The 27044-nt window shown below is 43.5% G+C and overlaps 2 protein-coding genes across 4 annotated transcripts in view; one reads left to right on the forward strand and one right to left on the reverse strand.

The window, feature by feature from the left end:
• Positions 1-27044, reverse strand: part of MBOAT1 (membrane bound O-acyltransferase domain containing 1) — a 1680446-nt gene that overhangs the window by 525830 nt on the left and 1127572 nt on the right. The window lies entirely within an intron of this gene.
• The window catches only part of LOC122799819 (probable arginine--tRNA ligase, mitochondrial), a 461760-nt gene that overhangs the window by 155241 nt on the left and 279475 nt on the right, over positions 1-27044 (forward strand). The window contains exons 3-4 of the mRNA XM_044069138.1: positions 6689-6756; positions 6851-6960. Coding sequence (XP_043925073.1) covers positions 6689-6756; positions 6851-6960 — 178 coding nt within the window. The remainder of the gene's footprint in view (positions 1-6688; positions 6757-6850; positions 6961-27044) is intronic.

A 27044-nucleotide genomic window follows, 5' to 3' on the forward strand; every position in this document is an offset into this window, starting at 1 on the left:
TTGGTATTTCTCGCCTACTATAACTAGTAGTAGTTTCTTTCCCTCCTCTAACTTACTGATAGGTAATGTTTCCTACCATCGCTGGTAGGATTCTTCTTTCTGTATGAGTGAGTCTGTATCCCCCCCCTTTTATTATTCTTGCTTACCATGGCAGGTAAGTCGAAATCTACCACATCCTTTAAACAGTGCCAAGAGTGCAACAGGAAGATGTGCTTATTGCTTAGGTGCACCACATCTTGATAGTAGCTGTTCTGTCTGCCAGGGCTTTAGTAACAGAACCTTGGCAGAACATAAGAATAAGCTTATTCTTAAAGGGATACTTAAAGCACCCTTTGAAGAAGCCTTGTCAAAGGTTGACAAGTCTCCTCTGGCCTCTGGTTCAGAATTTAAGCATTCTGTGTGCAGACATCTCCATTGACACCAACACTAAAAAAGCATAAAAGCTGTTCTGCTGGATCTTCTACAGAACTGAAATTTAAGGTTCCAAAAATCTTGGAAAGTACTGAATCCTCAGCACTGACAGCTATTTTGGTACCATTGACACCTATTTCAACATAGTCACCGACTACGACACCAGCACCAACTTCAACACCAGTACCAGCTACATCCTGTATATCGGCACCGACTTTATCAGCTGACACCTCCTGTGATGCTCAGTCCATAGCATATCCCCCGGTGCCGAAGACTGAAGCATTCCATACACCCAGCACAAGATACACACCCACAGTCGACCCCTTTGTGGGTCACCTTCCAAGCCCCTTCTTAGAAAGACCTGATTCTCCCTTAGTATTGTCTGTTCACTCCACTAGGAGTCTCTCCAAACTAGCTTTTGACAGCCAGGGGTCTTCCTCCATCTTCTCAGCCCCCTCTTCCTCCTGGAGCAGGGGAGTTTTCTCCCAGTATCCCAAAATATATTCCTCATCTGACCTCCTCGCAGGCTTTAGAGCTGTTGACCCCAACTGCATAGGCTGCAATGGTTTCGGTTCCAACAACATCTTTGTCTTTGGTTCCGGGCATGGCTGTGACTCCCTTAGTGCCATTGGAACCGATGGGTCCCTGGAATTGGTCCTCTGCCATTGGGACTGGGGGGTTTGAGTTGTCTCCTGTTTTTTATTCAGAGTCGACCTTACCACTGCAGTCTGCACTGGCTGCAGGTCTTTCCTTGACTCTGGGCTTGGAGATGGGTCTTTAGGGGCTGGATGTGACCCCGGATTCGAGTTTGTCAGACTTGGTTCCAGGCTCCCAACCCTCCTCAGGGGGGCCTGCTTTCCAAGCCATGGAAAGAGCCTTGGCCACTGCTACTTCTCGGGGGGCTTCTGTGTTACTGGAGTCTCACCATCTGAACCCTGTCCTTCCAAAGTTTACACCAACCTCAATTCCCAGACAGCGAGCTCCAAGGCTGCAAGAATTACCATCCAAAGGCCACCCTTCTTCCGAGTCCTCATCAGATATTCCCACTGACGAGCCCCCTCAAAAGAGACTGTGTAAGATGAAACACCTAGACTCCTCTAAAGAGTCTGTCACTGAGAAACGCGGATTTCGATGAAGGGAGAGATCCGCCCAGTCCCCCCCCCCCCGAAGATGTATCTTTTGGAGACACCCTGGAAATCCTCAAGGGGTAAGTAAAACCACACAGCAACTCAGCAAACACAAGAGAAGTGAAAAAACAAATCAGTCACACCAGGTACTTGGCGTATTTGCAGTTAAATCCAAATGCTTATGTCTTACCAGTTTCAGACTTCAGAATCCTGAAGAAGTCTGAAACTAGTAAGATGAAAGCATTTGGATTAAACTGCAAATATGCTAAGTACCTGGTGTGACTGGCTTGTTTTTTCACTTCTTTTGTGTTTGCTGAAATCTGCAGGGGGTAACTGGAAGTCCAAAGAACCTTCTTCTGAAGAGTCTGTGTACTTGCAGGCCTTTGCAGCCCACCATTCTACTTCCTGGGTGACTCCTCCTGCTGACGATCTTATTAAGCTGATCGCTCAGTGGGCTTGGAAGGCTCCTGATTCGATAGAACCAATTCCCCGGTGACCAGATAGAATACTCTCGGTACCCGAGGATCACCAACACTGGGCGAAAGGCTTAGCAATAGATGCCATGGTGGTGCTAGCTGCTACTAAAAAGGAACTAGCTGAGGAAAGTTCCACTGTTCATCCCCCTAACCAAGGGTCGAGGATGATGGACAGATTTGGGGAACAAGTTTTATGCATCATCGACCTTTACTATCAGCTCCTCGAACTTCATGGCACATTTTACTAGGCTTCAAAGGGATCTGATCAAGGAGCTGCCAGACACCTTGGCAGGAACTGTAACCTGAGGGGGTCCAGGAAAAAGTGGCCTCCCAGCTATAGCTACCCTGGAGTATAAATCTAATTCATCCATGAAGCTCATTGCACATGCAGCTGAAGGGGCGATCAGGTCAACCGGTTCAGGCATTGCTATTCGATGACACACATGGATGTGCCTGTGTGAGTTTGCAGAGCCATTCAAATCTTCCTTCATCAATGCTCCTTTGACAGATGATCTTTGTTCAGACCCAAGTTAAGGAAACTCTTTCCAGGTGTGAGAAAGGTGGAAAGACTCTGTCTGCTGTTGGCACAAGTTTTTCTGATCCTTAACAAGCCTATTCCAGGAATCAGAGGAGCGGGACAATGTGGTTTAAGAAGTCCCAGAAGCCTTGCCAGGACACACATGGTACAGACTCCCCTCAGGGCAGAGTGGGGAGTTCAAATGGAAAATGTAGTCCTAGAGGCAGAGGTGACCTGCAGAACCTGGAATCCAGGGAGTCCTTCTCTGGCCAACCCTATCAGCACTCCTGAAAGGAGGTCCGATAGTTTACCTCTGGAAACATTTTCTTTGCACTCATTAGCCTGGCGACATATGACCACAGATGCCTTAGTGCTGAGAATAATTTCCAGAGGTAACCTTCTCTCCTTCTCCCTTTACCCAAGAACTCGATTAAGGCTCCCCAGTGTTCCACCCAGTCAGAGAGACCCAAGCAGCCTTAGATGTGCAAAAGCTGCTATAAAAAGAGTCATCCAGGAAGTCCCACCAGACCAAAGAGGATTCAGATTTTACTCTAGATTCTTTTTAGTTCCAAAAAGGACAGGGGACTGGAGACCCATTTTGGATCTCAGCATTCTAAAAAGTTTGTTCAGCAGTTCAAATTCCAGATGGTCATGGTTCCTTCGATACTTCCCTTTCTGGAAGAAAATGATTGGATGTTGTCTATAGACCTTCAAGACCTGTATTACCATATAAAAATGGACAAAAGCTCAAGAAGGTTTCTCCGCTTCTGCCAAGAAGCCAGTTACTATCAGATCAAGGTGCTGCCTTTTGGTCTTACTACAGCCCCCAGAGTCTTCACCAAATGTATGGCAGCAGTAGCAGCTCACTTGAGACTACACAGATTCTGGGTGTTTCCATATCTAGGTGACTGGCTCATCACTGCTTCGACCAGACCTCTACTGTTACGAGTGATAGAAATCATCTTGCAGTTGTTCATGGATTTAGGCATCATGATCAATCAAAGTCCCAACTGACCCCTTCTCAAAATAAGGAATTTATCAGAGCTCGTCTAAACACACACTCTTGTGTAGCCTCCCTACCTGCTCACAGGTAGTACAGAATAAAATTTCTGGTTCATTCTCTCCTGACCTCAACCAAAGTTCAAGCTTGACTGGTACTTCAAGCATTAGGGTTCATGGCAGCCACAGGTAGTACAGAATAAAATTTCTGGTTCATTCTCTCCTGACCTCAATCAAAGTTCAAGCTTGACTAGTACTTCAAGCATTAGGGTTCGTGGCAGCAGCGATAACTCTGGTCTCTTTAGTGAGATATCACATGAGATTACTACAGTAACTACTAGCGAATCAGTGGTCCATACTTAACCCTATGAACCATCTCATATTTCTCACCAGTCGCTGCAAAAAAGGCCTGTCATGATGGATGGAATCCGAGCAAATTCTTTTGGGCTGCCACTTTGTCCATCCTCAATCCAAAGCCATAGTGACCACGGATGCTTTCCAGATGGGGTGGGGGGGCATTATCTGGGAAGGACAGTCCAAGGCACTTGGTCCATGTTAGAGGCCAATTTGTATATCAACGTCCTGGAGTTGAGGGTGGTGCTTCTAGCATTGCAAGGATTTCACTCTGTTCTCCCTCAGGGAACAGTTGCAGTTCAGTCAAACAGCATGTCTTCAGTCTGGTATATCAACAAACAAGGGGGAACCAGTACCTATTCCCTCTGCCCTCCAAGTGTGGTAATGGGCAGTTACCTCCAGTCACTTTCTGATAGCAATGCACATCCCAGTGTGTTCAAAGGTCATAGCAGAAAAATTGAGCAAGTGCATTTTATTGCCTCACAAGTGGTCTGTTAATCCCATTATAGCAAAGAAGATATTTTGTCACTGGGGCCAGCCTTGCTGCAACCTTTTTGCTTCACCCCTAAACAACAAGTGCAGAAGCTATTTTGCCCTGATCTCCCCTCAGGGGGAGTCCCTGAGAGACGCTGTTCTCCTCGATTGGCCCCTGGGTCTCCTGTATGTCTTTCCTCCTTTCCCCTCTGATTTCACTTTTTTCTCAAGAAAGCAGCCAGGTTGAGAAGCAAAGTAATTTTCATTGCGCCCTACTAGCCTCGACAGATTTGTTTTCCCTTCCTATGGCCTCATCTAGTTCACCGTCCATAGGTCCTGGACCTAGTTCCAGACCTTCTGTCTCACCCTCAGGGACTGTTGCATCCCAATTTTCAAAGTCTCAAGCTAACTGCTTGGTTCCTCCGATTCCATTAGTTGCCAGGCATAATGAAATACCATCTCCGGTGAGAAAAATTTTGCTTGCATCACATAAACCATCCATCAGGAAACTCTACCTTAGTAAGCAGAAGAGGTTTTCAATCTGGGCTTGTGATATGGTCTCAACCCCTTTTCAGCTCCAGTGGAAAAAGTGTTAGAATTTCTGGCCTCCCTCTTTGCAAAAGGAGTGTCTGCTTCTACTGTTAAGGTAATTCTAGCTGCTATCTCTAATTTTCATAATGGATTAAGACAACTATCTTTAATTTCACATAGACTATGTAAGGTCTTCCTCAAGGTAACTATTTGATTAAAGCCACCATTTAAAGAGCCTCTGCTACCATTGTTGTTCTATAATCACTGGTACTTTACTCCCTTTGAACCAGCAGCTACTTGTGATTTGAAGTTTCTCTCTTGGAAGACACTTCTGCTGACCTCTGCAAGACAAGTATCCGAATTGCAAGCCTTATGTTCAAAGCCTCCTTACTTACTTTTCCATAAAGATAGAGTTACACTCAGGACAAATTCATCCTTTCTTCTAAAGATGGTTTCAGATTCTGTCAATCAGACTATAGACTTACCAGTTTTCTTTCCAAATGTTACCAACAAAGGTGAAAACTGCCTGTACTTGTTAGACTTAAACAGACAGTTATGTTTTTACCTCAGTAGAACGAAGGAATTAAGGAAATCAGATTAGTTATTTATTTCCTTCACTGGTACATCCTTAGAAAAATCTATGTCTAAGGTTACCTTGTCAGAAGATTGCATTACTTTCATTTAGAACAAAAACAATCAAAAATTACCAATGCCGGATAAGGCTTATTCCGCCAGATCCATGGTTACATCATCTGTTTTCCAGACGAAGGCTTCCATGGACGAAATATACACAGCAGCAACATGGGCTACTCTGCATACCTTTATCACTCATTATAAGTTGGATTTGGTCTCCAGGGGAAGAGTCGCCTTTGGTTCTATGGTTCTCAGGAATATTCTTCCATAGGGTCACCCAGGATCTAAAGTAGCTGGAAACACTGTCCCATCAGTCAAGAATGTATGAAGATTGACAACATCAGATAAAGAAGTCATGTCTTACCATAACATTCCATCTGTGTTGAACTCTTCATCTGTTCTTGACATTCCTCCCTCCTTCCTCCTCCTGGGAACTCCTGGCAGAGCGATTTTTGTCCTGGTTCTTGGGTTAGGTTACTCCTTGAACATGGTTTCTTCATGGTGGTTAATTTCGATGTGGGTGTATATATATGGATATAGATATATATTCCTGTCTATAAAATTGCAAACTTGATCTGAAGTAATGCAGAGAGGGGCATTATCGATAGACCTTTAACTTGAGAGTTTTTTTTGACTGGCACAAGCAAGCTATATAACGGCCAGATCAGTTCCAAGGATCAGAATCGTAACCTGTCAGTCAAGAATTGATGAAGATCGAAAGGACAGATGGAGGGTTATGGTAAGATATAACTTTTTTTTTGTCTGAAATAAAGGCTGACATAGTAAATAAAACATAGATGTAGATAACGTTATAGATATACATATTTATTTAAATGTCATTGCCATTATATACAAAGCAAACTAATAGTTAACATTGTCATGTGGAAGATGGTACATGTGACCCAAATGTAATTACCTAGCCTATAGTATTTATCAAATGGGATTACAGAATCTTTATACTACTTAATCTGTGAGTTGGCAAAAGTGGGACAGGACAGAAAGGCAAGAAACAGAACCATTTGGAGAATAGTTAAATGAAAACGTTTACAGAATAAAAAAAATTTAGCAAAAGAAAATAAGTCATCTGTACATTGTTTCTTACTCTTGTGCAACCTTTTTTCAATGATTTGGTTCAAATTTTGATTACGAATGCTTGAATTACACAGCCACTAAGGAGTTGGACAATCCAGACGACACCGCTGAGAAAGTAGGAATAGCAGCACTCATTGTTCAGGTAATGATTTTTTATGAATAACTCTGTTTATGTAAGTGTGTGCGTGTGTGTGTGCACGTGCCATTAAGTAATGGTTGAACTGGTCATTTTTTAGGACTTCAAAGGATCCCTGTTGTCGGATTATCAGTTTGACTGGGACCGAGTTCTCCAGAGCCAGGGAGATACAGGAGTCTTTCTACAGTATACACATGCTAGACTTTGTAGGTAAGGTCTACCTGGGGAAAGACAAACAAGCATCTGCTTTAAGATATTAGAGATGCAGAACAGCTTTAACATCATTTTTTCAGCAGTATACAGTATAAAGCATTTGAACAAACACTGAGGATATTAATTTAAGTGTTCTAGGTTGCATATTTACAATTTAGCACTTTTTCCTCTAAAGTCCTATGTTTATGAATGTCTGCATGTTTCCACTGATAAACACTGTGATGTAATCTGCAAGATGTATAAGTGCACGCATCCTTTGAATCCCTAAGTTTTTATTTCCAGTTTTCCTCTTGATCCTTCCTGTTTCTCATTAAAGTTCCAAGTTTGCATGCTAGACATAGGGATGTTAAGTGTACATGTTGCTGTTAAATTGCCAGCCAAGACCTGCACCGGTATTGTTTACAGTGTCTTGGTGAGAAGCACAAAACTGGCAGTGCCACATGTAAGAAGCTCAGCAAAGTTATTTGAAGGTGAGGGGTTGGAAAAACTTTTGTCCTGTTTCATGGCCAAAGAAATGGCAGATTTTTAGAGCTTTTTAAGCAATTGTAGCACCACACATAAGTTAATGAACTTCATCAGGCATAGACACTTGGAGAATAGGTTGAGGTTTGACCCTCCCTTAGGTAAGTCCAGCATTCTACAGTTCTGTAATCCTTGCAGGTCATGAGCTTGCTCTTAGGACTTGATCCCAATCCTATTTAGTGTATTGATAGAGAATAAAGACATTAAGGGAGGTACATACCCATTTTCCACCTTGGGGTGTATCCCATGAGATCTTGCACTGTTCTACCCCCAGATGGTTGGCTAATATCAATAGTGCACCATCCTGATCCCAGGTGTAGTGGTACTTTGAGTCATCCTGTCACAGATTGGTGGCACTTGGGATCAAAGAGATGTCTCCTTAAGCCAACATGGGGATGGGGAAATAGATTCTGCTGGTAGAGATGACTGTAATTAGGGGTACAGAGGATGGGCAAGAAGGGGCTGGAATTTACTGGAGAAAACTGGTAAAGGAACCAAGGTATTGGGAGCAAATAATTGGAGAAGGAAAGGTAATAGAATGGGAAGAGGTCAAGTATTCATTTGGAGTGCAGGCTAGAGATTGCATTCACTATCGAGGATTGAATTAGAGTATAGTAAAAGAGAAAGGAATAGAGGGTCCTAAGTGACAGACCAGCACTGTTAGAGTTTTTAGTAGAATGTAGAACACAAGCTGCTGTTAAAAAAGAATGATTAGTAGGGCATGTAAAATGTTGATTCATAACTATAGGAATCAATCGGAGGAAGTTAGAAAGGATTGGTAAGAGAGAGATTGGATAAGCAATTCATAAAGAATTGGTGGGAGAATGTGTGTGTGTATGTGTGTGTGTGTGTGTGTGTGTGTGTGCTTGGAAGTGTTTGCTTAGGTATTTTTATACCTCAAGCAGACTCCAAAGAATATTTTCTGAGGTAGGCCATAAATGTCTGAGGTGTGATGTGAAAGAAAGAGGTAACTGAGAACATATTTTTTTTGGATGGTAATGAGTTGGCAGACCTTAAAAATACCATACAGTCTACTCTGTCAAAAATACTAGGTGAGCAAACTGGTGTAACTAAGGAAATTATGTTTTGAGCTATGATACAGTATTGGAATTGGCTAGACATGTTAAGGTCTTGCTGAGTTTAATTCTGGTGGCTTCCAAAAAAGCAAATATATGGAAATGTAAATCAAAGTCTAAACCAACTGTACTAGAGGTATTGAAAATAGTAACTGAGATAAAAGAACTGAAAGTGGGACCTTTAGAAAAGGGTAGGAATAAATTACATAGAAAAAAGGGGGAATTACAGGAACAAATACACGCAGAATAATGTTTTGGAGGAGGAATAATGTTTAAGGGAAGGCAGGAATTGAATGAGCTATGTAATGTTCGATTGACAATGACTTTTCAGAAGATTATGGGTGATGAATAATGTTTGCAACTGAAAATATGTCAGTATGGTTTGTTTTCCTTTGTATAAATGTATGATTACCTGTGTCATAATTGATAATTCAAAAGATGTTTCTTGTTTAAAAAAGGAGACTACTCCTGACATGCCAGCCTCCCTAAAGCCTGGCTGGGTTGGCAGGTTTCAATTAAGGAAGGTTTATAAGGTTATTCTGTACCAAGACTCTCCCACTCTCCCACTATAGGTGCTAAATATCTAGCAATTTTTTGATATGTGGTGAGAACTTGGGTTTGGTTGTAGTATTGTACCTGTAGGGAGTATAATTTAAAGCCTTCACCAGGCCTAGCACAGGCCTCTTCCAAGTGAACACTGCCCTTCGTTTCTCCACAACTAAGTACTGATTCCTGGTTCACCACCATTTCATTTAGGTATCACTTAAGAGTGTAGAGCATAAGTTTAGTGTTTTCTTCTTTTTAACTACTAAAAAAAATCGATTTTAATCTTTTACCCAAGTTTCAATAGCAGTAAAATATTGTGTGATGTATCCTGAAGTGTCGGTAGGGATGGGGCTACACATATACAGGCTAAGTCATTAGCTTATTGAACTATGCTAGTGATGTGGGTGGCAGTATGTAATTGGTTTATAAAAAGTTTGAAAAAGAAGGGTCCTCATATTGATCCTTGCCGGACACTGATAGGAAGTAAGAGGGAAGTTGTTTCCATTTCACTGCTTGTGAGTCATAGCTATGGAGCCATGAGAGAGCTGGGTGAGGTCAGAGAGGAGAAGGTATATCAGACTCTGAAGAGATCAAGGAGGGAGATAGAGTCACAGCCTATGTTTAAGGTACAGAAAGGGAGATGAATACATCTGACCCCATATATGTCAGGGAAGGAGAAAGAAAGACTGAAGTGAGGTAGGAGAAAAATGGTACTAGTCATGGGAAAGCTTAATCTTCCAGGAGCAGACTATGAGATGTCAGGCTGCAGGAACAATGGGAAGCAAAATCATTTGAACTCTTGGAATTGAGAGAATTCAGCGAACTGGCACAGGACTATACCAGAAAGGACATTGTTCTGAATGTGGCCCTAACTAAGATAGAGGGCTCAGAGATATCCTGTTCAGGGAGTAAGAACACATAAGCAAAGTAGACAAAGAAGAATAAAAACACAAAGACACAAACAACAGTGTGGGCTTTGGCAGAGTATATTCTGATGCATTAGAGTTAAGTTTCAGACATGTACAACTGCAGGCAAATTGATGGAGAAAAGAATGGGTCAAGGATGCCGAGCTCAGAGCTGTGCACAAGGATTTAAGCATGAGGCAAAAAGGTAGGAAGAACTGAGGGCCAAGGTGGGTTACACAGGAAGGTGAGGCTAGCAATAGTGGCAATGTACAAGGCATACAAAAGGAGAAGGAAGAGGAGAGGCAGAAGATGCACAGTACAAGGAGTAAAGCAGAGCAGAGTCAAGCCATGGGGAAAGGGATGAAGGAAGCAAAGACATCGGACGAAGGGGTCAAGAGAATGAACAAAGGCTTCTTAAACATTTATAGGTATATACTAGGCTAACAGTACTGGGGCCTTTATAAACCTAGCCAAGCATCTCAAATGTTTCCTTCAAGTTTGTGTCTTAGAGGCTATTTTTAGGGGTATATGTTAGCTATGGCAAGATTTGCAGACTGCCTGTGTTCATTAAAGACATAGGTGTTATACCCGGGGTGCATTTCCGATTTCCCATCCATTGGTCCAGGTTTCTCTTGAGTAGGATTAGGGAGCAGCTCTGCTTCACATGGATGAGATGCCTGTTCCAGAGAAGGGAATTCTCTGAGACACATACTCATCCCTCCATTGTGTCCTGTTTATTTCACAAGCAAAGTTTATATCTATAGATCGAGTAATCCTGATGCTATTCATTTTGCATATACACAAAAGGTCCATAACAGTGGGATCCAAGGATGCTTCATATGCGGGGCATGGATCACTTCTCAGCACTCTGTAAGAAACAGAGTATAGAGATAGGGCCTTGAGGTGGTCTGCATAGGACATGCTGTTTATGCAGTGTATTCTTTTTGTGAGGAACCACGGTGGACATTCCATTTTTTGCATGTGCCTGGTCAGATATGTACCGAATAGGGGTGTTATACTCAATGATGGGCCTGATGAGGCCTGCGTTGAGTAGAATAATGACTTCCATGGACCTAGATGCCATGCCTTTGCTTATAAGTTGAGCAACACAGAATGATTTCCTTACGAACTTAGACAAGTGTTGGTCGAAAGCCAGGTTACTATCTATATGTGTTCCCAAATCCCCTGATTTCGTGTAGTAGGGTGTTGGTGTCTTTGGGGATTATATGACTGTTCCTAGTTTGCAGTCATCTGTAGACTTGGTCAGTTAGAGGCCCTTGACATTGGCCATGACTTCCAAGATGTATATCCTAAAAAGGAGTGCACAGATCCATAAGAAACTCCATTAGTGACAGGCCTCTTTGTGGAGGTGGTCTCTCTCTCTCTCATATGCATACACACACACATAAACACAAAATCAAAATTAATTAAAAGTAATACAACATACAAGGCCATGATCGCTACTACACAAGCCAAGTCAAAATACTGAGATGCATGCTTTTCAAAGTCACTGTCTCATTTCTTATGTTAGCCATTTAACTTTTTTTATATTGTTCCACGAGTGGTACTCAATTTATTTTGTAATGCAAGACTAAACTCTGCCCCAGACAACATACTGTCCAATGTGCATTACATTAGCATGAATGATTACATTATGTCTCAACTCTGTTTCTTTTCCTTTATTCATTAACATATACTCAATCTCTGCATTCCTTCTAGTGATGCCACCTATTGTGCTTCCCCAAGTGGTCGAAAACTCAGACACAACACTTTCATGGCTTTTATGCATATCTCACTGTTTTTCATAGGTGTATACTGTTTTAGACACACACACACACACATATATATATATATATATATATATATATATATATATATATATATATACATATATATATAAAGAGAGAGTGGGGTGATTGTTGGCTATGACATTATTTACTGGTTGCCTCTGTCCATCAGAAGAGATGTCAGCACAAACCAGGAGTGAATTTTAGATTTCTCATCCAATGGTCCAATTTACACTTTAATAGGATTAGGAAGGGACTTTGTTTCACATGGATGGGGAGCATGTTCCAGAGAAAGGGAATTCTTTGAGATATATCTGTCTCTCCAGCATGTCCTGTTTATGTTGCAAGCAAAATTTAGGTCTTTAGATCTAACAGTTTTGATGCTGCTTGTTTTGTGGATGTGCAAAAGGTTCATCATAGCGGCATCCAGGGATGACATGTATGCCAGGCATAGATCACCTCTCAGTATTCTATAGAATACTGAGTGTAGAGATATGGCATTGAGGAGATCTGCATAGGACATTGTGTTTATGCCCAATATTTTTTTGGTAAGGAATCTTTGTGGACATTCCAGTTGCTGCACATGCCTGATCTGGTACATGCCAAAGGGTCATTATACTGAGTGATGGGTCTAAAGAACAATTTGACTGGGCTACAAGAATGCACACAAAGCCAGGAACTGCATGGGTATCGAGCAGTAAATCAAATTTATTGTTTGTATTCTTGTAACCCAGTCACCTTATTCTTTAGTTCGAGTTGTGGTTTTGGTGGCTGATGCCATGTTTTTTGGTTTACTTAATGATCTGATGAGGACCAAGTATAGTGATACAATGACTTCCTTGTACCTAGATGCCATGCACTTACTTATAGGCTGAGCAACATAGAAGGATTTTCTTACTACCTTGGATACATGTTGATCAAAGGCCAAGTTGCTGTCTACATATTTTCCCAGATCCATGACTGTTGGGGCAAATCTTAGGGATGTTTTATTGATGACATGGTTTGCTAGGGTGGCCGGCTTCCCAGAAGGTCCTGTAATGCATTTCTTAGTATTGAGTTTTAAGCTGTGCTTTTGGCAGCAGCCTTCTTGTAACATGATATTGTCTTTGGGGATTCTATGACTGCTCCCAGTATGCAGCCATCAGCATACTTGGTTAGTCAGAGGCCTTTGACATTAACTTTGACTACTGAGAAGTAGATGCAAAAGAGGAGTAGGCCCAGCAGAGAGCCTTGAGGGACTGCACTGGTAACTAGCATCTAAGGAGGTGGTCTCACTAAGCCTAACTTCCTGGGTCCAATCTTTGAGGCAGCTGGCTATCCAGTGTGTTACAATGCCAGAGTGGGTATTGTATCAAATGCTTTAGCCAGGTCAAGGTAGGCAGTATACAGTGTTTACCCTCAATCCATTGCCTTGGTGACCTTTTCAAATAAGTCCATCACATTCAGTAGGCATGACCTTCCTTTAATAAAGCCAAACTGGGCTGGATCCAGTGTCTGAAAAGCTATGCCTTTGTTGATCATTTCTATGACAATTTTTTCCATGGCTTTGCATGTAAGACAAGTAAGACTAATGGGTCTATAGTTCTGACGATCTTCTGATGGTCTGCCATTATGAAGAGGGGTGACCATTACAGTTCTCCATTCTCGTGGTACAAAGCCTGTTTTAAGACAGCAGTTAAAAAGCAAGTCCAGTTGCCGTGACAGGTCATATTTTACACAATTTAAGAGGCATCCCGAGATATAATTGGGGCCCATTGAGGCTGCATTCTTGGCCTTAACAAGCACGGCCAGGACATGTGCTCTATTCCTAGTTCAAGGGGTTATGTTTGAATGTGTTTTTTGGGACATGGCTGGGGACTGAGTGGGGGGTAAGGTTGGAACTGAATTTGTCAGCCAGCAGATTTACTGTGTCACCCAGCTCAGTGAATGCTTCACCATTAACTACCAGTTCCACACACTGCTGTGTGCTGCCTTTCAGGTTTCTGACATGGCTGAAGAAGGCCTTATGGTTGCCTTTTGCTTGAGAGACTACTTTGACCTCAGAATTGGCTTTATTGGACGTAATTAGCCCTCTTAGCTGCCTGTTTATTTTGATGAGAGAGTTCTTATATTTATGAGAGTTACACTAACTGATTTTATGCATGATTTTTTTTGTTTTGTTGTATAATCTAGGATGCCATCAGGGTGTTTTTTTTCTGAAGTTAATTTTGGGCTTACTTCTGGTAAGGGACATCTGCCTCTGTGCAGTCATTGACATGTTTGTACAGAGTTTCTGTTAAGAATTCTGCACAAGCTGCTTTGTTCTCTGGATTTGGAGGGGCACTGAATTTTGACAAAAACTGTCTCTTAGTAAAAGATAATTTACCTTGGAATAGTTCCTAACTGTTACTGGATTTGTTGGAATTACAGGGCTGATTTTGATTTTGATTTCGAAGAAGAGAGCTTGATGGGCAGACCTTACCAGGGAGGATGTGATATTGGGGGGTTTGCAGTATTCTTCCATATTCGTGAGTATGAGGTCCAGTATGTTGGAACCTCTAGTGAGTGTATGCACAAACTGATTAAGGATGTTTGTATTTACAAGTGCAGGAATCTCTGTGCATGCAGATTTGGGGCCATGTAAGATTCTGAGATTATAGAAGGGTAATTAATGCCCCCCATAAGCAGGGTGTTGGGTTGGATGGTGAGTGTTTTCAATAGGTTTAAGTATGCGCCATGAGTTTAGGTTCATAGGTAGGTACTTAGCCATTGGCCCTAGGGCCTATATAAGCCTAGCCAAACGGTACCCTGGCTTTTTCCTCCCAAGAAAATGATTTTTCTGTGCCACTGTCAAGCAGAGCCACAGAAGTGATCCCCGGGGTGAATTTCCTATCTCCCATCCAATCAAGATTTTTCTTGAAGAGTGCTAATGAGGAGCTTTGTTTTGATATAGATAGGTAGTTTGTTCCAGAGTATGGGAAGTCTCTGAGACAGGAATCTATCCCTCCAGCATGTTCTGTTTATTGTGGTGACAAGGTTTAGGTCCCTAGAGCATGTAGCTCAGAGGGATTGGGATTTCTTTACATGGAGCATGTCCAACAGCTGTGGGTTTGACATAGCTTTGTATGTTAGGCAGAGATCACCACTGAGTAGGCGATATGCGACAGAGTAAAGCTGGAGTTTTTTTAGATGGTCTGCGTAGGGCATCTGTTTGAGGCCGGTAATCCTCTTTGTGAGGTATTTCTGTGGCCTTTCCAGTTGTTGTAGATGTGTTGTGAGGTACATACCAAAAGGAGCGTTTTACTCTATAATGGGTCTAATGATTGATGAGTAGAGGGGAACAATGACCTCTTTTTTCCTGGATGAGAAACATTTTGTGATGTGGTGTGCCACGTAGAAGGATTTCCTTACTACTGTGGCGATGTGATTATCAAAGGAGAGACTTCTGTCCACCTGTGTCCCAAGGTCACTTATCACACTTTCGGTGTTAAGTAGACTACCGCCTATGGGGTAGTTCATGGGTACAGGGTTTTTACCAAAAGGGATGACAATGCACTTTTTGGCATTGAGCTTGAGGCCATAGCTTTGACACCAGGCATCTGTCTTAGTGAGGCCCTTTTGTAGGATGTCCACATCGTTAGGATATTTGATTATGGCTCCTAGTTTGCAGTCATCTGCAAACTTTGTTTCATGGTACTTAGAGGGTTACCTATAGCTAGGATATGGTATGAGATTTTATCTGTGGTGACCTGGTGGAGAAACTCCAGTGCATCATCCTGTTTAACCAACCTAGAGGTATGTTTGATGTTGATGTATATTGAGACACCTTCACCTTTAGTCCACGTCTGTGCAGTTACTGTTCTAAAAGTGTGGAAGGCAGTGAAACATTGCATTGCTGGGGTACTCGATGCAGCCTTAAATCGTCTTTTGGTAACTGCACAGATGTCTATATTCTCAAGTCTGAGGAGGGCTTGGTGGGAGGTCAGCTTTTGTTTAGGCTCCTAGCATTGAGTAATAACACCTTGAGGTTCAATTGAGTTGATTTTGCTGTGTTGGTAGGTTTGTCAATTTGGCATTACCTATAAAAGGCTCTATGGAGGAGGATAAAGTTTTAGCCAGTATTCGAAATCCTAGAGGGGTCAGGTGCAGACCATCCTTGTCAAAGCAATGTGGTTTGGTAACCATGTCTTCCTATGCTGATCAATATTGGATCCTCTTAGAATGACTACTGAATTATTAGGACAATCTCAGAGGTAATCTTCCCTATTCATTCAAAATGCCCATGTCACTTCTCTTGTTCCTCTGCATTTTGCGCTTTTGAGCTTGATATTAACTCAGCACAGCTCCTCGTGGGTCCTGCAGAGTGATTCAAGCAGCAGAGAGCGAAAAAGTGACTCTTTCTTGATATAAGTATACTTTTTGTGGCTTTTCAAGTGTCTACTGTCTAGCGACTGCATTTCTACCTGTTTGCTACAAGTTTCTACTGCATTTAACTGTTATTTTGTGTTTTTGCACTTTAAAGTTTCTTTTGTTGCAAATTGTAACTGTTTAGGCTACACACTCAAGTGTGACAGCCGTTTAAAGCATTTAATAGCATTTACTGCCTGTTTTTCTGCACTGTTCTGAAAAAAAAAAAAAAAAAATTCTCTTGATGTCCTTCATGGATGCATCTGCAGTCATAACAACTGGGTTGTCCTGTCGTCAGGCAGCCCTTCAGTCGGCCGGATTCCAAAGTCCGGGTCCGGCTTCGGCTGATGTCGCACTTCACCCGACGTCATCTCTGTTGGTCTTCGGGTATAAAGGCATCAGCCGACGCCATTTTCCTCAGTCTTTCTTGCCGCGTGGCGCCCGAAGCAGAAGCTGTTCGCAAGTGCCGGTCGGTCGGATCCAGAGATTACTTCTACCGAATACTACTTCGAAGACTTCTAAAGCTAAGTACCCCGTTGGGGACTCTTTCTTGCCTCAGCCGATGTCAGAAAAAGTTAATAATTGTTTAACCTGTGGGAAACAAATACCTCATAAAGATTTCCACTCTTATTGTCTGCCTTGTTTAGGCCCAGCCCACGACGTAGCAGCCTGTTCGGCCTGTGCCGTTCAACCGACGAACGCTTAGGCGTCGGTCGGAGTTTGCTGAACAGTTTTTCGGTTCTGATTTTGCGTACATTATGCCGTCGGATCCTCCGACTACCCAATCTGCCAAAAAAACGCAAAGATAAAGACCGACACTCGCGGTCCGCGGTTTCGGCCGAAACCATGGTTAAGCAAACCGCGAGTGTCTCGGTTTCGGCCGAAACAGAGAAAAGTGATCAAAGTACAGCTGAATCTATCTCTACAACTGAGGCCCCTGCTGCCACTCTTGAAACGGCCTCAGAAATTTTATCCACTATGGTGGTTGCCACTGACTTATCAGACACCATTCCCTTGGATGTCTCTACCCCAGCACGTGGTGCTGCTAGGCCTCCAGCAGCCATGTCCATTAAGGCCTTCGCCAGGGCTAAAGCAGCAAAGACTACTAAAACAGTGCCTGTTAAACCCCCTACAACCAGGCCCTCCTCTAGTTCTCAAATGCTTACTCTGGCAGAAGATTTAATTTCATTAATTAGAGGATCTCAATCTCACCCAGACAGGGCCTCTCAGCCCCAGAGAAGAGACCTAGGGCAGAGCCCCTGAGCCAGTGTCCTCTGATGAGTCTGCCGATGAATCAGACATAACTGATCAGCCAGAGGCTCCTTTCTCCAATTTTGAAGACTCTGATGCTGAGGAATCCATTCCAGCTGCTTCCCCACCAGAAGAATTCTCCTTTGGGGAAACCTTACATGCCATGCGAGAGCAGTTCCAATGGCAGCAACAGGATTTTTCAGACTCCAGAAAAGACTTAGGACCTTTCTGCACCTTCCACAGCACAGGCCCTTAGCTATACCTCCTGTTCTCTCTGTGGTGGATGATGCTTTCAATGATGTCTGCTCCGCACCAGATTCTTTACCTCCAGCCCCTGCCAAACCAGACAGATTTTACAGGGTGCCAGACACTCATCACCACCTTTACAAGGCCCCACTTGCAGACCCGAAACTATATCCCAGGGTCCCAAGGCAGTAGCGACCATAGCAAAAACCCTATTCCTTCAGAAAGGGAAGCAAGGTCATTAGACAGATGGGGCAAAAGGTCTACACTTCAGCTACTCTCTCAGCTAGAGCTTTAAATTGTCAGTTTCACATGATACAATACCAAGAGTTTATGCTTGATCAGTTAACTAAAAAGCTAACCACTGATGAATCTCTTGATAAGAAATATGTATTAGAAATGGTAAATAACATACAACAGGTTAGTAACCATTCCTTAAAATGTGGCTATGATGCACTGGAGGCTTCATTTAGATCAGCCATGACTGGCACAGTGATAAGAAGGCATGCATGGCTAAAGGAGCAAGCTCTACCGGATCATGTTAAAGCTAAGTTGCTAGATGCTCCTATGGATAAGACAAGTTTGTTTGGTACACCTGCCCAGCAGGTTATGAAGAAAATGGAAGAAAAGGCAAAATCTGTTCAAACGGTTAAAGATTTCTTGCAGGTTCAACCCCAAAGGTTTAGCAGGAACTGGCCTGCCAAAAATTGGTCCTTTCCTGACTCCACAAGATCTCAAAGGGGCAGGAATAGACGTTCCAGAGGCAGAAACCAATCCAGGGAGGTGCCTACAGAGGACGACAGTGGCAAGGTAACAACAGAGGCACAGACACAACCTCTGCCACTACATCAACTCAACCACAGTGACTTAACCCTAAATCCACCTACCAGGGAACAAATAGCAGCTCCTCTAGGCGGAAAATTAACCTTATTTTCAAAGAACTGGCACTATATTACAAAAGACAAGTGGATTTTACAAACCATAGATCAAGGTTACGGTTCCACTTCCACACTTTACCAGTCAAAAGAGGAATGCCAAATCTACCTCCAAATCAAAAAACAGAGGCTCTACAACAGATAATGCAGTTAGCAAACATGAGAGCTGTGGAAAGAGTGCCAACAGCAGAGCAAGGAAAGGGGTTCTACTCCAGACTATTCCTAGTTCCAAGAAAGGAAAAAAGTTGGAGACCAATTCTCGACCTGTCCGCCTTAAATACATACATCATTGTCCCAAAATTCAAAATGCTGACCCTACAGCAACTTCTTCCCATGCTGGGCAAGGAGTGTTGGCTGGTAACTCTAGATCTCAAGGAGGCATACCTGCACGTCCCCATTCGACCAATCTGCAGAAGATACCTCAGATTTCTTGCAGGATCAGAGCACTATCAATTCTCAGCATTGCCCTTTGGCTTATCTACTGCGCCCAGAGTATTCACAAAATGCCTGGCATCAGTAATCGCCCATTGCAGACTACAGGGAATTCAAATTTACCCATACCTAGACGACTGCCTGCTACAAGGGGACAACAAAAGCAAGCTAACAACAGATTTACAAAGGGTCATTTACTTGCTGCAAGCACTGGGATACACAGTCAATCTACAAAAGTCAAGGCTGATACCATCCCAAACAAGGACATTCTTGGGCACGGAATTGGACACAGTAAAACAGATGGCATTCCTAACTACAGAAAAACAAAAAGAACTCCCTCTTTACTTCTTGGCACTAACAAAACTGAACAAGTTAACAGCAAGAAAAGTACTGCAGGCCTTGGGCTTCATGGCATCATGCATAATCTTGGTTCCACTTGCCAGACTACATATGAGAAAACTACAGTGGTACCTAAAGAATTTATGGTCCCAACACAGACACAGCCTAGAAACAGAAATCCCACTAATTCCATGCTTAAAACAGGAGTTCCTATGGTGGGCTCAGGCATGCCAGTCAAACCCAGGGCTACCCTTTCGCAGATGTCAAGCAAGCCAGACCATCACAACAGACGCTTCAGACCTAGGATGGGGAGCCCACATGCTGGACAAATGCGTGCAAGGATTGTGGACACAGGATCAACTTCACCTACACATCAACCTAAAAGAAATGCTGGCAGTAAAACTGGCAATCCAAAAGTTCAGACCATTTCTCAAAGAGGGCCAGTTGATGATAAGGACAGACAACACCACAGTCATGTGGTACATCAACAAACAGGGAGGCACTCATTCATACCCCCTATGCAGAATGACTTTGGAGCTGTGGACCCTGGCACTCAGCTACAACATCCAGTTACAGGCAATATTTGTACCGGGAAAAGAGAATACTCTAGCAGACATATTAAGCAGAACCACATCGGATGCCCACGAAGGGATGCTGCACCCGGACATCTTCAAGACCATCTCAAAGAAATGGGGAATGCCTCAGATAGATCTATTTGCATCACCTACCAATCACCAGCTCAAAAAATTCTGCACAAGGACATTCCACCCACTAGCATGGAAAGTGGATTCGCTCTCCTTCAGCTGGAAAGGCCTAACAGCATATGCATTCCCACCTCTTCCCTTGATACACAAGGTATTACTAAAAATCAAGGAAGAACGTCCAAGGATAATCCTGATAGCTCCAAACTGGCCAAGACAACACTGGTACCCACTGCTGAGGAGCATGTCTCGGAACAATATGTGGCCAATCCCCCTGATGCCTTTGATGTTAACTCAGAACAACTACAGCATCATACATCCAAACCTAAAAACGTTGCAACTGACAGCATGGAACATCACATAGCACCAGCTAATCCAGAACTTTCCCAAAGAGTTAGAGACATTATTCTTGAAGCACGCAGACCTTCAACAAGAAGAAACTATGCTGGAAAATGGAAAAGGTTTGTCATTTGGAGTACTGAAAGAGGAAAAGATGTGTCAAACATAGATATGCCTAACATTCTGGAGTACCTAGCCGAACTTCTTCATTCAGGCCTGTCCTACTCCTCCATCAAGATACATGCATCAGCTATTTCAGCAGAATACAGCTTTGATCCACCTGTTTTTTCTCACCCTTTGCTCAGGCAGTTCCTCAGAGGAATCAAGAATGTAAAACCTCCAAGGAAACCACCATTACCAGCTTGGGACTTAAACTTTGTGCTAGAAAAATTGACACTATCACCCTTTGAACCAGCAGCAACAGCAGACCTACAACACCTGTCATGGAAAACTGCTTTCCTACTGGCAATTACTTCAGCAAGGAGGGTTTCAGAACTACAGGCCTTAATGGCAGTGCAACCCTTCCTAATCTTCCACCAAGATAGAGTGTCCATGAGGACTAATCCTACATTTATGCCTAAGGTGGTATCCAGAGTGTCTTTAAACCAGGCAATCCACCTACCTACCTTCTTTCCCAACCCACAAAACAGAGGGAAAGAATATTGCATACCTTGGATGTACATAGACAGCTACGCTACTACTTGGACAGAGCAAAAGTAGCAGAAAGACTGACCAACTTTTTGTAGCCTATGCAACAGGAAGGGAAGGAAAAGCTATTTCCAAACAGACAATCTCCAAATGGATAGGAAATTGCATACAATTCTGTTACTCCTTCCATGGAAAACCAATTCCACAGAACATAAGACCTCATTCTACAAGGGCAACAGCCACTACCACAGCCTTCTTACGAGGAGTGGCAACCAAAGACATTATTGAGGCGGCTACTTGGACCTCCGTGCATATATTTGCCAAGCATTATAATTTGCCTCTATATTCCAGATCCCGAGCAGGGTTTGCCACTGCTGTACTGCAAGGGATCCTAAACACACCATAATCTAGTTTTATCCTCCTCCCCTTGTTGGCTATGGTATTCTACCCAGTTGTTATGACTGCAGATGCATCCATGAAGGACATAGTACAGTTTTGTACCTACCATAAATGTAGATGTCCGAACTGGATAGCATCTGCAGTCAGGATTACCCTCCCTCCTTCCCCTCTGTGGTACTCCAAGGGTGTTTACCCTCCTAATAGCTAGCTGGTGGGGGGGAGTCTTATGGTGTATTTGTTTGTATTTTTGTGCATACATGCTTATTTTGTGTTTACCTCTATCTTTTGGAAACATTGGCATCTATCTAAATTTTAGCCTTCAAGAGGGCTACTGGCATCTGGGGCAAGAAACACTGAGGAAAATGGCGTCGGCTGATGCCTTTATACCCGAAGACCAACAGAGATGACGTCGGGTGAAGTGCGACATCAGCCGAAGCCGGACCCGGACTTTGGAATCCGGCCGACTGAAGGGCTGCCTGACGACAGGACAACCCAGTTGTTATGACTGCAGATGCTATCCAGTTCGGACATCTACATTTATGGTAGGTACAAAACTGTACTTTTCCCACCTTACTGAGCTAGAATAGTCCAGTATCAGAGCTTGCTGATCCATGGGCTTTGTTTTGGGTTCCTGTAACTGTTCCATAGCCTTATTTGGCAAGGAGGAAGCTTCTTTGTTCACCAGTGGGAGTGGGGAGCACTGAGCAGCCTATTTGTCCATTTTGGAGTGGTATCAGCCAGAAACTAGTAGTCGATCGGCCATTTTGGGTCATTTCCCAGCTCTTTTCAACCCCCTGATATAAAGCGCGCTTTTGAGCTTGATATTAACTCAGCACAGCTCCTCGTGGGTCCTGCAGAGTGATTCAAGCAGCAGAGAGCGAAAAAGTGACTCTTTCTTGATATAAGTATACTTTTTGTGGCTTTTCAAGTGTCTACTGTCTAGCGACTGCATTTCTACCTGTTTGCTACAAGTTTCTACTGCATTTAACTGTTATTTTGTGTTTTTGCACTTTAAAGTTTCTTTTGTTGCAAATTGTAACTGTTTAGGCTACACACTCAAGTGCGACAGCCGTTTAAAGCATTTAATAGCATTTACTGCCTGTTTTTCTGCACTGTTCTGAAAAAAAAAAAAACAAAAAAAATTCTCCTGTTTCCCGCCTTACTGAGCTAGAATAGTCCAGTATCAGAGTTTGCTGATCCCTGGGCTTTGTTTTGGGTTCCTGTAACTGTTCCATAGCCTTATTTGGCAAGGAGGAAGCTTCTTTGTTCACCAGTGGGAGTGGGGAGCACTGAGCAGCCTATTTGTCCATTTTGGAGTGGTATCAGCCAGAAACTATTAGTCGATTGGCCATTTTGGGTCAATTCCCAGCTCTTTTCAACCCCCTGCTATAAAGCACGCTAAAGCGCGATTTAGCGTGGAGTTGCCACAGGAGCACACAAGAGCAGCGGCGGTTAATTAAGGTTAAACTATTCAGGCAACCTAAAGTCCACTCTTCATTTTTTCCCTTAGAACAGCTCTTCTTGAACTCTACTTCTAATCTAACCAGCCTATTCTCTATCTGAAAAATTCAGCTCTACTTGATTCCTAAGTAGACTATTCTCTATCTGGAAAGCTTAGCACTTGTTCCTAAAGTACTTTTTACTCTGATATAGCACTTTTTTATTATACATAGTACCCCACCAGCCTAAAACCCCTTTTTTGATCACCCAGATCCCTCGAAGTTTTTTCAAACTCAGTTACATAAAGTTCTAGCATGTCGAGGGGTCAGTTGCTAGTGTCCTCTCCTGCTCAGCTGGTGAATCTGGGAATATTGAGGCAATGTTACAATTGCCTCATGTACACAGACAACCCTCTCCTTCTCCCACAAAACACAAATACATGCGAGAGATGCAACTATATAGCCAAACTGGAGGCTGAGCTCTCTCAACATAGGACTGGCAAGACCAGACAGGAGGAGAAGGTAACCACACACACCACAAACCCAGTCTCACATAGTACTATCACAACTTCAAATCATACACATAAACACACAAAGACATACTCGGAGGCTCTGATCAAAAATCTACCAAAACAGCAGAGGCCACCAAAGCAGACACCCAAACAACTGCCACCTCATGACACAACACATGCAACACATAGACCACAAAGTCAGTGTGCCAAACAGTCACAGCCCTTAAGGCCAAACACAATGCCAGACACACTCGTCATAGGTGACTCCATAGTCAGACACACTGACATCCCACTCACCAGATTGAGTAAGGAGAAGGTCACAGTAAGCTGCCTGTCGGGCGCTAGAATCCGCCACATAACACAAGCACTCAGGTCACTCAACAGCAAGTACAAGTATGACTCAGTCATTGTCCATGCTGGTGTGAATGACCTGAGACGTACCTCCCTGGACTACATGAAAAGAGACATAGAGGAGCTCTCTGATTATGTAGCCCAGGCAGGTATGACCCTGACCCTGAGCAGTATCCTACCTTCACCAAGAATGATGCCACAATACAGAGACAAGATGATCAGCTTTAATAATTGGCTTAATCTCTGGTGTCATTCAAAGGGGATCCAATGTCTGTCTGCCTGGGATGACATGCTGGACAAGCCACGCTGCTTCGCAAGGGACGGCTTGCACCTGTCACCCCTGGGCTTCCGGATATTGGCAAAGGCTCTTGCCACCCCCATAGTGCCTTTTTTAGGCAAGGCTCAAATTCTAAACCTACCACCCTAGAACACAAAAAAGAAAATAAACTAAGGGTAATGCTGCTCAATGCCAGAAGCCTCAACCTCAAGATGCACGCACTTGAAGCCCTTCTCAGTATGGAGAACATCGATGTCTGTGCTGTGACTGAAACCTGGTTCAAGGCTCCTGAGAGCACCCCGGCACTATCAAGGTTTTACCTCATATCATGCGTTCCGGCCCCAAAATCCGGACCACACCAAGAAAGGAGGGGGGGTATCCATATTCATCAAGGATACCCACACCTCCAGGTTGGTGGCAACGCACGAAGCATTGGAGACCATCCAGGTGCAATTAACCATAGGCAAGACTGCTCTGCAATTTGTTGCGTGTTACAGGCTACCCTCTCAAACTCAGGAACCTCACACAGCTTTCCTGAAAACACTGGAGGGGATAAATGTATCTCCAAACACCATCATATTAGGTGATTTCAACTACCCGAATATAGACTGGGATCATTACTCAAGCCCCAACACTCTAGCCCAAAGGTTCCTAGAGTTCATAAACTCTAATGCCATGGAACAATTAGTCACCATCCCCACAAGAGGAGAAAACATACTAGATCTCATCATCACGAACATGAGGACACAATGTTCAACACCGGAAGTATACCCCTCATTGGTGAGATCAGATCATAAACTAATCTCACTGGAAGTCCACATCCCGCCCCCACCCCAGATAAAAAAGACCACAGTGAAGAACTTCTCAAAAGCCGACTTCACACTTCTTAAGACTGGTGTGGTTTCCTTCAAGGCTCCCAAGCCAGCAGAAACCATTACCCAAGCCGCTGAATCACTTACAAATGCCTTCTACCAGCACCTCCAGGACTGCATGGATCAGGCAATCCCAAACAAAACAAAGACTCTTTGCACCAAAGGCAAGCGCCCAGTCTGGTGGACCCCAGCCATAAACAAGCTCTACAATAAAAGGAGAAAGCTATTACAAGATAGAGCAAAATCCTGAAAAGGGAAGACACCTTTGATCATTATAAGTAAAAAACTACGATCACTCATAAAATCATCCAAGGCAAATTTTGAGAGAAAAGTCGCTAAGGACTCAAAAGACAATCATAAGGCCTTTTTTAGCTATGTTAGAAACCTGGGAGGAAACTCCCAGATATGCTCAGAATTAGTTCAAAATGATGTAAAAATCACTGAACCAACAGACATTGCCAACATACTGGCTGACAGGTTCAGTGCAAATTTCTCCCCCCCAAAAGGAGAGATATCTATCCCAGTGGATTGTAGCCTCCCAAACATCTCAAATGCTCAGGTGAAAACTGCTCTCTCCAAGGCGAAAAACACAGCATCTATGGGACCAGATGGTGTCCCCGGTTGTGTGCTCCATGAACTCAATGAGGAATTAAACCCGCAGTTAGGGCAGCTGTTTAATCTTAGCCTCACCTCAGGATACGTACCCAAGGAGTGGCGTACAGCAACTGTGGTCCCACTTCACAAAGGCGGTGCCTCCACTGACCCTGGAAATTACCCCCCCATCAGCTTAACAAGCCTGGTCTGCAAAGCTATGGAGAGGATCATAATGGAACTCATAAATAAAGACATAGGGGACTTAGACATTGGATCCAACCCAGTTTGGCTTTGTCAAGGGCAGATCATGCCTTTTAAACTTGGTTGACTTTTTCGAAACAGTCATCAAGGCCATTGATGAGGGCAAGGCAGTCCACACAGCCTACCTTGACCTTGCAAAAGCTTTCGACACAATACCCCACTCAGGTATCGTTGAAAAACTCACCAGCTTAAATGTAAACCCATACGTCACAAGATGGGTTGCAAACTGGCTAAGTGACAGAACCCACAGGGTCAGAGTTGCTGGTGCCATGTCAGACTCCAAGACTGTCACAAGTGGTGTCCCACAGGGCTCAGTCCTGGCCCCCTCTTGTTCGGCATCTACTTTTCAGAAGTACAGGCAAACACAGGAGGATTATGGCTGACAAAGTTTGCAGACGACTGCAAACTGGGCGCCATAGTTGAAAACACATCAGACACAGATATCCTTCAGAAGGGTCTCATAGAAACGGATAACTGGTGCCAGAGCCATGGCCTAAAGTTAAATGCCAAAAAATGCATAGTCATACCCTTCGGGAAAAACAAGGTTACCCCTAGCTACCATATAGGTGGCAATCCACTAAGCACAGAAGAGGTTATCAGGGATCTGGGGACCCAGGTTGACAGTAACCTTTCGTTTGACATTCACGTTGCCAAAGTAGTTAGGAAGACCTTCTACATTGCCCACCTGATCATGAAGGGATTCACATCTAGATCAAGGGAGGTCATTGTTCCCCTATACTCATCACTCATCAGACCAATGATTGAGTACAATGCCCCATTCGGAATGGATCTTACCCGACACCTGCAGCAATTGGAAAGGCCCCAAAAGTTCCTCACCAAAAGGATAAAGGGTCTCAAAAATATGTCTTATGCTGCCCGACTGAAGGAACTCCAGCTCTATTCAGTCGCATACCGTCTGCTCAGAGGTGACCTGTGCCTGACATACAAGGCCATGTCAAACCCAGAATTAATGGACATGCTCCACCTCAAAAAATCTAAATCCATCAGAACTACAAGAGGAAGAGACTTAAACCTTAACACAGTTATAAATAGGACGTGCTGGAGGGACAGATTCATCACCCAGAGACTCCCTATGCTGTGGAACAAAATCCCGGTACATGTGAGGCAGAGCACCTCGCTGGCTTTGTTCAAGAGAAATCTTGACCAATGGATGGGAGATCGCAGGTTTACCCCGGGGATCACCTCAGTGTCACTGCTGGATAGAGGCACGGCAAAATAATGGGCATAGTACCCTTCAAACTTAA

Source organism: Protopterus annectens, chromosome 1.part0 (assembly GCF_019279795.1).
Source record: "Protopterus annectens isolate FY-2018-M chromosome 1.part0, PAN1.0, whole genome shotgun sequence".
Taxonomy (NCBI): Eukaryota; Metazoa; Chordata; order Ceratodontiformes; family Protopteridae; genus Protopterus; species Protopterus annectens.